We start from the raw sequence: 11,505 nt of genomic DNA, 5'->3' as shown, positions 1-11,505 counted from the left end.
TGTGTCCCAGCCACAGGCCTGGCCACAGCGGAACTGGGCCGGCCCCACTCACAGCCACAGCCCACCGCTAGGCAGAGGCCCCAGGGCTAGGCAGTTACCAGGTGGGGGCCTGTGCGCCTGGCAGGCCCACTTTCCACCGGGCTCTCATCTGGTCCACTAGTGCCACCTGGTGGGGACAGCCCAGCAGCGCAGCCCACCTACACTCCGTGTTCTGGATGCACCCCTGAACCCTGGAGCAAAGGCCATGGGGCGGCCCTGTGCTGGGACTCCGTGTGCCCCGTGCGGCGCTGAGGACTTGGGGTGGTGCTGGATGGGCAGGCAGGTGGCTGTCCACCTCTGCTCCCAGCGCACAGAGCAAGGCAGGGTGAGGATACAGGATGTGGAAGGCAGTGCCAGGGAGCACGCCCAGGGCCTGGGGGCTCCACCTGCCCAGGCCCCTGGTGTGGGTGGCCAAGCAGGTCCTTTGAGACTGGGCAGAGCCACCCTGAGGTGGCTCTTTGGGCTATCCGCCCCCCCCCCCCAACTTCCCATGGGGACACCAGGCACTGGCCACCGTGGGTGAGCAGGGCCACCTCCACTTGCTGTCAGAGCAGCTCATCTGGGCTGACTTGCCCCCGAGGACCCCAGGCTCTGCAACCTTGGGTGCCAGACCTGGCTCAGCCCCTCCGAGGGGGCTGCTGGCCCTTCTCTGCTGGGTGCCTCCCAGCCCAGGGGCGCTGCACACACGTCTGACCAGCCAGTTTCAACATCCAGTTCTAGGAGACACCCTCCCCTGCCCCCAACAATGCTGCCTGCCAAGACCCTGTCCACAGAGCCACAATTTGGGTTCCTTCCTTCCCAATGGTGCCACTGGACACACCTGCACTGCTCTCAGGGGTGGGTGTTGGGGCCTGTTTAAAGACCCCTGGGCACGTGGGGACCACAGAAGGCACGGGCAGGAGGACCCTACCCTGCCTCTTCCCAGGCTCCCGGATGACCCCCAGCCCCTCAGGCTGCCCTTGCTGAGCCCCACCTACATGTGCCCCATCAGAAGCCTGTCAGCAGGTGCTTCCAATTCTTTCTGGGTGAGACACCCTAGCTGGGCCTTTCAGGTTTTGGTGCAGGAACAGCCATCACCACGTGGTCACAGGTACAGGCTGACCAGGAGCCCTGTTTGCTTCCTTGGGAAATGCCTGATGGGGCTGGGGCCGGGGGGGGGGGGGGCGTGTGCCTGGTGCAGCAGAGCTAGTGAGCCCAGGTCGGGAGAGGGATGGGGGACACACAGCAAAGCCCACAGCCCAGCCAGGCCCTGGCGGGGAAGCCGGAGGGCAGGTGGTCAGGCCGTGTGGGGGGAGCTGGCTCAGCACGGCCACCCGGGGCTGGGGAGTAGCCTGGGCAGCCCCAGGCGAGGCCTCTCCCCCAGCGGAGCCTGTTCGTGTCCACCCTGGGCCCCGAAACAGTTGCAGAGCCGGGTGTGCAGTCCCGGCAGCCTCTCCTGACATCGGGTACGGTGCCCCGGCCTGACCTGGGGCCACCGCCACACCTGAAACCACGCAGGAGGCAAGGGCTCCAATCAGGGCAGAGCTGGGGTCAGGAGCTGTGACCACAAGATTCATTTTCTCTTCACCTCTGACCCAAATCAAAAGCGCTGATCCAGTACCGGCCAGCTAGCGCCCGAAGGGCGGGGCTGCAGACCACGGGGCACGCGCTCACCCCCGCCAGGGTGCCCAGGGCCGCCCAGGAAGAGCAGAGGGGCCCCGACCCCACCCCGGGACTCCCGCAGCCGGCTCGCTGGGCGCCACTGCTCCAGCGACTGCTCGCACGGGGCCTGGGCCCCACCTGGTGGCCAGGGCAGCAGCGCCGGCCCGGATGCCCCTCAGCGCTGGCCCCCGGAGGCCTGCCTGGGGTTCAGAGTCACTCTCCAGAGCTGGCACGGGAGCCGGGTCCCTGAAGGCCTGCAGCGTCTGGCGGCCTCTGGGAACACCTGGGCCGTCTGCGGGTGGTGGCATCCACTGGCAGGGAGGTGGCCCAGTGGGCAACCGCGTGTCACTTCCTGCAGGAGGGACTCCAGGTCAGGGCTCAGGCGCGGGCACCGTCCGTCCCCGGGAACGCGGCCCAGCACAGGGGCCGGTCCCAGCCAGGAGCCCACCCGCCGCCCAGGCCCCTCGCCCAGGCCCCTCACCGGCTGCCGCAGAGAATCAGCAGGCTCTGCACGGCAGGGACGGTGGAGTTCGCGTTCTGGCCGGTGACAAGGTGGCGGTCCAGCACGACATGTACTGCGTCGGGCTCGCTGGCTACAGGACACCCCACGGACACAGCCTCAGGCAATGCCACACAAGGGCACGGCCCCAGACACGCCCGCCCCCCGCCGGGGTTGTGAGCTCCCAGGGACTCTGGTCAGCAGGGGGGTCAGCTGGGGGGGTCAGCCTGCCAGGCTTCCAGACCGGCTGGCCCCCCCGGCCTGTGGGTGCTCAGCCCCGGGAGGCCGGCTTGGCCCGTGCGGCCCCACCCGCCACCCGGCGGTGCCCGCCCAGCTCACCACTGAAGCAGGCGCCTGCGTCCTTCACGAAGTCCTCCACGACCAGAGGCAGGCGGGCGAAGCCGGGTGCCCTGACGAGCTCGCACACGGAGGGCTGCAGGGGCCTCGTGTCAGGCGGGCCCAGCCGGTCGGGGCCTCGGCCCACCTTGGGGCCCCCAGGGCGGCCAGCCCCATGCGGGGGGGGGGGGCTGGCGGTCACCTCTGCTCCAGCATCGAGGCACGAGAGGGGCCAGAGCACGCCGAACCCCTCAGTGGTGGAGGGGCCGGGGTTGGCTGCAGAGCCATATGGCCTGGGGGTGGGATCGCGGCTGCAGGAGCTCCGAGGAGCCACGATGCTCCTCCACTGAGCCGCCCTCTCTTGGGCCTGGGCCCCAGACCAGGCCTCCCTGTTCAGCCCCCGGCAGCCGGGGCCCGGTCCTCGCCACGCGGGCCCCCCGGGCCAGCCCCTGCCAGCCGCAGCCCCCAGCCCGTGCCTGCTGGACATGGCCGGCTCTTCCCCCTCCCCCGTGCACAGCCGGCTCGTGCACAGGTGGTCTCTGTCCTCCCCCGCAGCCCAAACGGGCCTCCCAGGACTTCAGCAGGGAGGGGAGTGACGGGACAGCAGACGCTGCCAGCCTAGTGCCATCTGGACAACGGAGTGTCACCCCAGCCAGCCGTGACCGTGGGCCCCGCGGGGACCCTGGTGTCCCCGTGCCCCAGGCCTGACAGCTGCCTGGGGCCCCAGGGCTGCACTCACCCCTGTCACGCTGTAGCCCTGGAACACCCAGGACCTGTCCTCAGTGGTGGCACAGCACAAGGCGGCAACACCGTGGCCAACCGCGCAGATGGGCTCTGAAAGCAGCAGACGAGACAGAGCCTGGGGTCCTGGGCGCCAGCCTGGTCCCCCCACGGCCCCGGGGCCGGCCTCCTGCAGGCCCCTGCCCCACCTCCCCAGACGCACGGGAGCGGCGGCCTGCGGAGCCAGTGGCTTCCGGCGCAAACTGCACGCCCTGGCGAGCAGTCATGAGGGCAGAGCGGCCCCTTGCCCACCCGGCGCCCTCTACCCCACGGCCCCCGCCCCAGGGTGTCCTGTGCCGCTGTCAGACTCCCCCTGACAGCCACCGTTTCCAGGCACAACGGTCACCGCCTGGAAACCTGCCGCCTCCTGAGTGCGGGGGGCAGGGCCCCATCCTTCCGTCCAGAGCCAGCGCCCGCCGCGCTCCCTTGGCTCCCAGCCTCCCACCCAGGCGGCTGCCTGGCACAAGTGCGTTCCCACGGCTGAGCTGCCCGGGAACAATCACTGCCTGTCCCGGCGGTGCTGGGACAGGAGGCCCCGTTCTCACCAACAAAGGACGCTGTGTGGAGCCGGCTTTTTGTCTGCTGGTCCCTAATGAGCATCCTGGCCCTGCCCAGCAGACACACTCATCGTAGCCGGAGGCTGACCGGGCGCTAGGCCAGGACCCCACAGGGTGGCCTTTCTCCCAGCCCCCGCCAGCCGCGGCCCCAAGCCGGGACGCTGAGGGTTCCCATCAGAAGATGCCAGCATCCTGTCTGCTCCCCAGGGGACACAGCCAGCAGCCCGTGAGGGGCCAGGCAGAGGGCCCCCAGGGCTGCTGACGAGAGCACAGGAGGTGTGACAGCCGAGCAAACCTGCCCACTAGCGGGTCAGAATCACCAAAGCTCCTTACATCGGAAGAGCGATGTCTCCCACTCGGAGGCCTGAACGCTGCACCCGCCCCCCCATCCCCGCCGCCGCCACCCATACCCCACGGCAGGCGCCTCCCCCGCACACATGCCCGCCCCAAGGGCCACCTACTGCTCTCCGAGCGGAAGTGCTGCAGGATGCGGGCCAGGGACCCGCTGCTGGCAAGGTCGGCCAGGGCACCGGGGCAGCTGGGGATCAGGAGGGCGTGGTAGCGGGCACCTGGGGGAGACCGCGGGCCCATCAGTCCCCTCTGCTCCAGACGCCAGATGCCCTGTCCCTTTCCCAGCCAAGGCCCCCGGAGCGCGTGCACCCTCCCGTGTCTCTGAGCACCTGCCACCTCTCCCCCCAGGAGGAGCTGGGTGGCTCTGGGTTCAGGTGGTGGCCCCAGACAGTCACAGCACTTGGCAGCGAGCCCAGGAAGCTCCGGGAGCAGGGGATGGGGGGCTCTGTGGGGCCATAAACCCACCTAAAACCCCACACACCCCACCCTCCAAGGTCTCGGGCCCTCACCGTCGATGGACTCGAGCTTGGCGGGGCTGGCGTAGGCCTTGAGGCGGAAGTCCTGCACCCAGCGCGCATTGCTCTCGTTCACATCCACGAATTCCATGGTCTTCCCCTGCCAGAGCCCCGAGGCCAAAGGTCAGCCAGGACACCCCCCTGCTGGCTCGCAGGGGTGCTCGGAAGCTCTGATGGGGGCCCGGGACCGACAGCAGCCCCTTGGGGTCAAAGGTACCCAACAGCCCAGCCCCCTCACTAGGGCTCAACACACCCTAAGCTCCATCCATCTCAACGCCCAGCCCCCTGGCTGGCCCTCAGTCTCCCACCTATAGAACGGGAGCAACTGTCCCACCCACCCCAGGGGCGACACTGGAAACATTCAAAATGACAAAACCGCATCAGTGCTGTGGCTCCCGGGGCCCTGGGCCATCAGAGGGTTGCGAAGCCTCCTGGCAGGAAGTCTGCGCCTTCCTTGCGGTCTTGCACAGACACTGACCACAAGGACCAGGTCTCCCTGGCCACGGGCGGGGCCAGGGCTTGACGAGGCCAACGCAGTCCTGGCCCCTCAGCCCAAGCCAGGTCCCTCGGGGTCACAGCAGCCTCGGGGACAGCAGGCCCCTGGCCTCGCCCCCAAAGGAGAGGTGGGAGAGGGCGCTGGACTCACCCCAGGGGTGGCCACCTGCAGGTTGAAGGCGGCGCTGGCCAGCGTGAAGCAGTGGAGGAACGACTGGGCCGACACTCCTGCGAGGAAGGCACGCGGGGTGGGCGCCGGGCGGACAGCCCCTCCTGCCGAGGAGGCTGCCCCCCGCTCCCCGGGCCCTGCCAGCCCCCCGTCTCCGCAGGGGCTTTCTCCCTAGCCTGCCCGGGAGGCCTTCCCAGAAGGCCAGCCCGGGAGTGCGGACCCCTCACAGGCAGCTCGTCTGCTGGCGCAGTCGGTGGGGACGGAGCGCCCCCATCAGGCCGGGGACGGGAGGGGCCCCATTCCCGCCAAGTCTGACAGGGAGCGCAGCCCCCGACCGCCCTGCGGGGGCTGGGTCATGGCTCCTGTCACAGGAAGGGGGGCATCCCCCGCTCCCCATGGGCCAGGACACCCCCGCAGGGCTCCCCGCCCTCTCCTGCCGACACCCAGGCGGGAAGGGCAGCTGCGAGGGGCTGCTGTCCCGGGGGGACATCCACTTCCAAAGAGGCGGGATCCACGTCGCTCCACCTTCACTTTGACCCTGGGACTCAAACCCTGAACCTTCTTTCTATCTTGTTCACGCTCACAAATTAACACAAACACGTGTACTTTGTAAGAAGTTCACGTACTGAACAAAGACTGTCTTTCGGAATCAGGCCCTGGTCCCTGCGGGCAGCTGCCTTCCCAGGTCCTTACATCCTCGCTCCTGCACCCCAACCACCACCTACTTCATCCTAGGGCCCCTGAAGGGATGATGCAGGGCCCAGGGGTGCCCTGCAGCCGGGGTATCCTGCCCTCGGAGCCCAGAGGTCGCTCCAGAGCGGCACCCCTCCCCCACCTCCTCGACATCCCGTGCTCGCGGCACAGCCAAGCTGGTGCGACCCTTCCCCTTATCCCGCTCCAACAGCCACCTTCGGAGGTAACCCCCTCCCTGCCTCCCCTGGGCTGAACCCCGCTCTCAATGGCTCCTCCCGCCCCTGTACTCCCCGTGGGGGTGGGGGTCGACCCTGGCTGGCCCCTCCCGCCCGCACTCTGGGCACACGGGCCTCAGGGCCCCTGGGCTCAGCACACTGTGACCCCAGGACCCGCAGTCCTGTCTCCCTGTCCCACTTGGGCAAACAGAGAAGTCGAGCAGAGCAGGCTCCACAGATAGAGCCCGGGTCCCAGCCCTGGTCCCCCACCTGCCCCCATGTGGCCTTCGGCTCATCACTTTCCTCCGGGACGGGGAAGCATCTGGAAGTGCTCAGAACAGCACCAGGTGCCCTTCTCTGCTCACAGCCTCCCTGCCGGCTCTCAGCACCCGTAGGCCTGGAGCGAGAGCCGACGCTCGCAACACCGGACCCCATGAGAGCCACGCCCGCCTCTCCGGGCCCTTTACCACCGGGCAGGAGCGAGGGGTCCTCTACGCCTGCACAGCTCCCCGCCCCCAGGACAGTCCCTCTCCAGCCCCTCGTCCTCCTCGGTGTGTGCCAGCGCCAAGGTTATCTGGCCGCAGGCCTGCCGGCGCCCCACGTCCCGGGACACCCACTGCCCCTCACGGCGCCCCGGACTCCCCAGTCCTGTCCCTGAGGGAGGGACCCCCGGCACGGGGGCGTTTGCCTCTCCCGCGCCGCCGGCTCCCGCCGTGCCTCCTCCACGCGAGTCTCACCCTCCGCGGCGCCGCTGGCCACGAGGAGGCAGGCCGGTCGGCTCGAGATGCGTTCGGACGCCATGGACTCCACTGCAGTCGGCGCGGACTGCGCCTGCGCGGAGCGGGCGTACTTGCGTGCCTCGCCGGGGAGACGCCGATCACGTGCCGCGGCGGCCGGGGGTGGGGCCGGGAGCTGCGCTGGGCGCATGCGCAGTCCAGCAGCTAGCCCAGCTCCGTCCCGGCGTCCCCCAACGCGTTCAGCAGGTGGCCCCGGAGGGGCTACGGGGAGCTCTGAGCCCGGCCGCGGGGCCGCGGGGCCGCATCGGAAGCGGTTTCATCGGAGGCTGTCCCCGGGGCAGCCGGCAGTGGTTGGCGGCGCTCTCCGGGCGCCGAGGCTGGAAGGAAGGGCCGCCCAGCTCCGTGGCCCCCGCAGTCCCCCTGCAGGCGCCCCTGCTGTTAGTGTGGCGGGGCGGCCTCAAAGCACCTCTGAGGTCCTGCCAGCCTCTGCTGACGGGAAACCTCGGTCGTGGGTGGGCGCTGCCAGGGTGGGTGAGTCTAGGCTGAGGCAGCTCCCCTGAGTGCCCCTGATCCCGCAGCACCGGCTCTGCCCGCAGTCCAGCTCAGCCCCACGCTCCCTCGGGCCCTGACCCCCCCGTCTGACACAGTCGGAGCGCCTTGCCCTCACCCACTGCAGGACTCGCCCTCCACGGGGTGAAGCAGCAGCTGGGGACCCCTGGCACTGGCGGGGCATCGGGACAGGTGACAGGTGGGAACCTGGTGCCTGTGTTGGATGGGTGGAGACCAGCAGGCCTGAGGGCAGACCACAGGCTGGGCCTAGCGTTGGGGAGAGCTTTCTGCGTCTGGGGAGGGACTGCCTCCCCACCGCGCAAGTTCATCGGTGTAAGGAAGACCCAGGGGCTGGAGATGTCCACCGGTACCTCTGCTGGCCCAGCCCCACCCGCAGCGCCCCGGGGTGTCCCTAGGGCACCAGAGCTGGCTGAGCCACAGGTGCAAGGCCTCCTGCCGGGACAGCTCTGGGTCTCCAGCAGCCTGCCTCCTCCCATGTGGGGCCTTGTTAGGTACTTTCTCTGTCTCCAGGGAAGTGGGTGGAGGAGGAAGCCGGGCCAGCAGTAATGCGCCTATGCCCTCCTGTGCACCTGGGGTCGTGCGGGGAGCCAGGGAGCTGGTGCCTGGGTCCAGGTCTCCTGTGTGGGCGGCGTCCTTGGTCTGTGCGTCCTGTGTGCACAGGACGCCACCCAGGTCGGCATCCTTGCTGTGCCGCCAGCGCCCAGGGCGGACAGGCCTGTGACGGTGCAGTCCTGCGTGGCACTCTAGGCTACGGGACCTCCAGTCTCAGTCACCCCTTCCCTGGTGATGCCCACCTTTCTGGAACTCACCTGGCCAAAGACACCGTACAGAGGGGTCCAAGGGCACCATAGCCAGTCACTGGGATTCAGGGAGTCAGAGAGCTCTGGCCTGGCAGCCAGGATGAGGGTCTGGAGCAGTGAGTCACCCGCCACCTCTGCTCCAAGGGGAGGAGAGGCCCTGAAGCATCGCCAGCTCGTGGGTGTAGCTGGAGGACCGCGGGGTCCCAAAACATTGGCCAGCCCCATCCCCCAGACATGCCAGTAGTGCACTCCAGGGTGGGGTCCCCAAAGAGGAGTGGCACACTCTCGGGGGCAGGAAGGGTGCCCGAGAGGAAAACAGAGCGGCCCCCACACATGCACTCTCTTCATCCCTGTACAGGACAGCAATGCCCTGCAGAGCCCGCCTGTGACATGACAGCAACGTGGGGACAGGGGCCTAAGACGCTGGTGCTCAGAATGCAAAGGCTGGGAGTAGAGGTCTCTGGGGATTCCACGGGGAGCCCTGCTGGGCGTGAGCGGGGCTGCCCTTGGGTAGCGTCCCTGGGGGCCTGCCCCCATTTACAGTGTGCGCTTTTCATACCCTGAACCTTTTTGTATCTGGTGGTTTGTTCAGACATTAAAAGTTGTCCTGTAGCCCTGACTGGTGTGGCTCAGGGGACTGAGCACCGGCCTGCAAACCAAAGGGTCGCCGGTTCGATTCCCAGTTGGGGCACAGGCCTGGGTTGTGCGCCAGATCCCCAGTAGGGGGCGCGAGAGGCTACCACACATGGATGTTTCTCTTCCTCTTTCTCCCTCTATTCCCCTCTCTCAAAAAAAAAAAAAAAAAAAATCCTGTAGTAAAAGTAATTTAAAGGAGGCTTGGGTGTCCCTGAGATTTTTTCACACCGGAGGCCTTCCCCCGTTGCTCAAGTTGAGGGAGTCAGTGGAACAGGCTGGGCCTCCAGGCCCAGGGCCTCAGCTTGCTGATCGGAACATGCCCGCGAGGAGACGCCAGCACCTGGGTGTACAGGAAATTAGAAAGAAATGAGGTCGTTACAAAACGATGGCACAGCGTGACCTTGTGGGGATTGTCCACGTCCTGAGGCTGGACCAGCAGCTCTGCCGGGGGAAGGGAAGTAACTGATCTCCACATATGACACCTGACGTCCCGATGGATCACAAGCCTTAATGTGAGCAAATGACGAACACTGGTTGAGGACGTCCTCCCGACCGAGCCTCCACAAGCTCCCGTGGCACAGGGAACAGAGCTGGACGTGACAAACTCGGTTCCAGGACCTCTGTCCTCAGGACACACAGCGGAAGGCGAGCCAGCCACGGGGTGACAGTGTTTGCAAGGAATAACAACAGCTTAGTGTGCAAAACACAGAAAGGAATCCTACAAATGAGCAAGAGGCAGCCGCTTCTTCCAAGAAAAACAGACAAATGGTGCTGGCAGGAAAGATCCCAGAAGGCGAAACCCCGGTGGCCCAGACCCCCGTGAGGAGGAGCAGGCCAGGTCAGGGCGAAGGAGAAAAGCGGGGGCTGGTGCCGTCCCCACGCAGACTGGCAGGACCCCGTGTGCTTCACGCCACGCGCCGTCCGCAGGGCGAGTGCAGCGGCACCCTCGTGGCTGATCCCCAGGCACCAGACGGGCAGCAAAGGCCGGCACACACGGCGCAGCCCCACCGGCGAGTGTGTGCGTGAGACACGTGCGAGCAGAGGCTTGAGCTGACCTGCGCCCCCACGTCCACAGCAGCCCCAGTCACCGCGGCGCAGAGGTGGGAGCCGCCCACGTGTCCGTGGACAGAGGGTGGGCCCCTGGAATGTGGGCCTCACCCACTGGAGGGTTATTGAGCCTTGGCAAGGCAGGACGCCCTGGCGCCCACTACCACATGGGCGAGACAGCCCCAGGACACCGTGCCGCGCGAAGTCACGCTCCCGCGGGGCCAGTCCCGTGGGATTCCACTCGTGATGGGCAGGAGGGCGGGGGCTGGGAGGGTGCATCCCGCGGCAAAGCGTCACTTTGTAAGATGAAGAGGTCTGGAGAGGACGGCTGGCCACGAGGTCACACCACCACGTGACTGCATCGAGCATCTAAAAGGTTAAGTGAGAAAACGTGTGTGGCCCAGCCAGGGGCTCCGTTGGTTGGAGCATCATCGAGGAGCCCGAGGCTTTGGGCCAGTTGACCGGGGCACCTACGAGGAGGAGCAAACAATGGGTGACCGAGGAGTGAAGCACATCGCTGCCTCTCTCTTCTCTCCTCCTCTTCTTTTGTCTCCCTAAAAGCAACATACAAAACTTTGTAAAGGGTGCACAGCACCCCCCTACACAGACGCAGGGCACAAAGGGTGTTCCAAGGACCTTCGTTACCGCTGTGCCCAAAGGGGCAAAAAGTCTGAAACCACCTCAACACTCCGCAGAGAATCGCTATGGGGGGGTGGGGGGCGGCGCGGTGGGTGGAGCGTCACCTCCGCTCCCTCCCCGGGTCTCCTCGAAGAGCGGAAGGGTTTGCGTTTTGCTTTTAAAGCGCCAGGTACTGACTAGAGAACGGGAGAGGGTCCTGGGCCGCAGGCAGGTGGCAAGTGATGCTGACCTGGCTGAGTGGCTGCGCTGGAGCCTGGGGGAGGGAAGCAGGTGGGCTGTCAACGGGAGGGACGGGCAATGTCAGGCCCGGGGATAGTCAGGCTCCGGCCTGTGGCTCGGGGCAGCAGGAGCAGGTGGGCACAACGGTGGTCGGGGGCCGCCGCAGGGCAGGGGCAGACCTGGGCCCGGCTCAGGTCTGTTGTGGGTGTTCGGGCAGAATTTATCTGGGCATGAGATGGGGGCGCCACTGTGGTGGGGCGGGTCCAGGGAGGGCCGGCGGGCGGCGGGGGGGCGATGCATCACCCAGTTACGTCCTCTCCAGGGGCGGGGGGGTGGGCGCCCAGAGCAGAGTTTGTGGGGTCCAGTGGGCCTTTGCCCCCAAGCCCGTGCCCGACAGCCTGGCCACAGCTGGGCTCCCAGGCAGGCCCGGCCAGAGTGAGCGCAGGGTGGGTGGCAGGTGGGAGACAGAAGGAAATTCTCCACCCCCGGCTGCAGCCTCCTCTGCGCCCCCCATCCCCGGGAGGGGGAGCTCACTGCAGAGGCGTGGGAAGGCCCCTGTCCCCCACC

At 67.4% G+C, this 11,505-nt stretch overlaps 1 protein-coding gene across 2 annotated transcripts; it reads right to left on the bottom strand.

Annotated features, from left to right (window-relative positions):
* Window positions 1–1,516: 1,516 nt before the first annotated feature.
* GATD1 (glutamine amidotransferase class 1 domain containing 1) lies at window positions 1,517–7,111 on the bottom strand. 2 transcript variants are annotated; one of them, XM_054576816.1, is made up of 8 exons: window positions 7,028–7,111; window positions 5,365–5,441; window positions 4,713–4,818; window positions 4,314–4,421; window positions 3,255–3,349; window positions 2,519–2,612; window positions 2,162–2,273; window positions 1,517–2,032 (listed from the first exon to the last, which is right to left on the bottom strand). In XM_054576816.1, the coding sequence occupies exons 1-8, from the start codon at window positions 7,089–7,091 to the stop codon at window positions 2,026–2,028; spliced, it is 663 nt and encodes a 220-aa protein (XP_054432791.1). In that variant the 5' UTR covers window positions 7,092–7,111; the 3' UTR covers window positions 1,517–2,025. The 2 variants fall into 2 exon arrangements, with proteins under 2 accessions (XP_054432791.1, XP_054432792.1); XM_054576817.1 differs by lacking the exon at window positions 1,517–2,032 and having other exon boundaries at window positions 2,158–2,273.
* Between the last annotated feature and the right edge of the window lie 4,394 nt (window positions 7,112–11,505).

The sequence above is a fragment of the Pteronotus mesoamericanus genome, unplaced genomic scaffold (genome assembly GCF_021234165.1).
Source record: "Pteronotus mesoamericanus isolate MK-2021 breed Mesoamerican mustached bat unplaced genomic scaffold, CSHL_Meso_final contig_349, whole genome shotgun sequence".
In the NCBI taxonomy this organism is placed as follows: domain Eukaryota; kingdom Metazoa; phylum Chordata; class Mammalia; order Chiroptera; family Mormoopidae; genus Pteronotus; species Pteronotus mesoamericanus.
The sequence above is the reverse complement of the archived record's forward strand: the minus strand, read 5'-3'. Positions and strand labels throughout refer to the sequence as shown.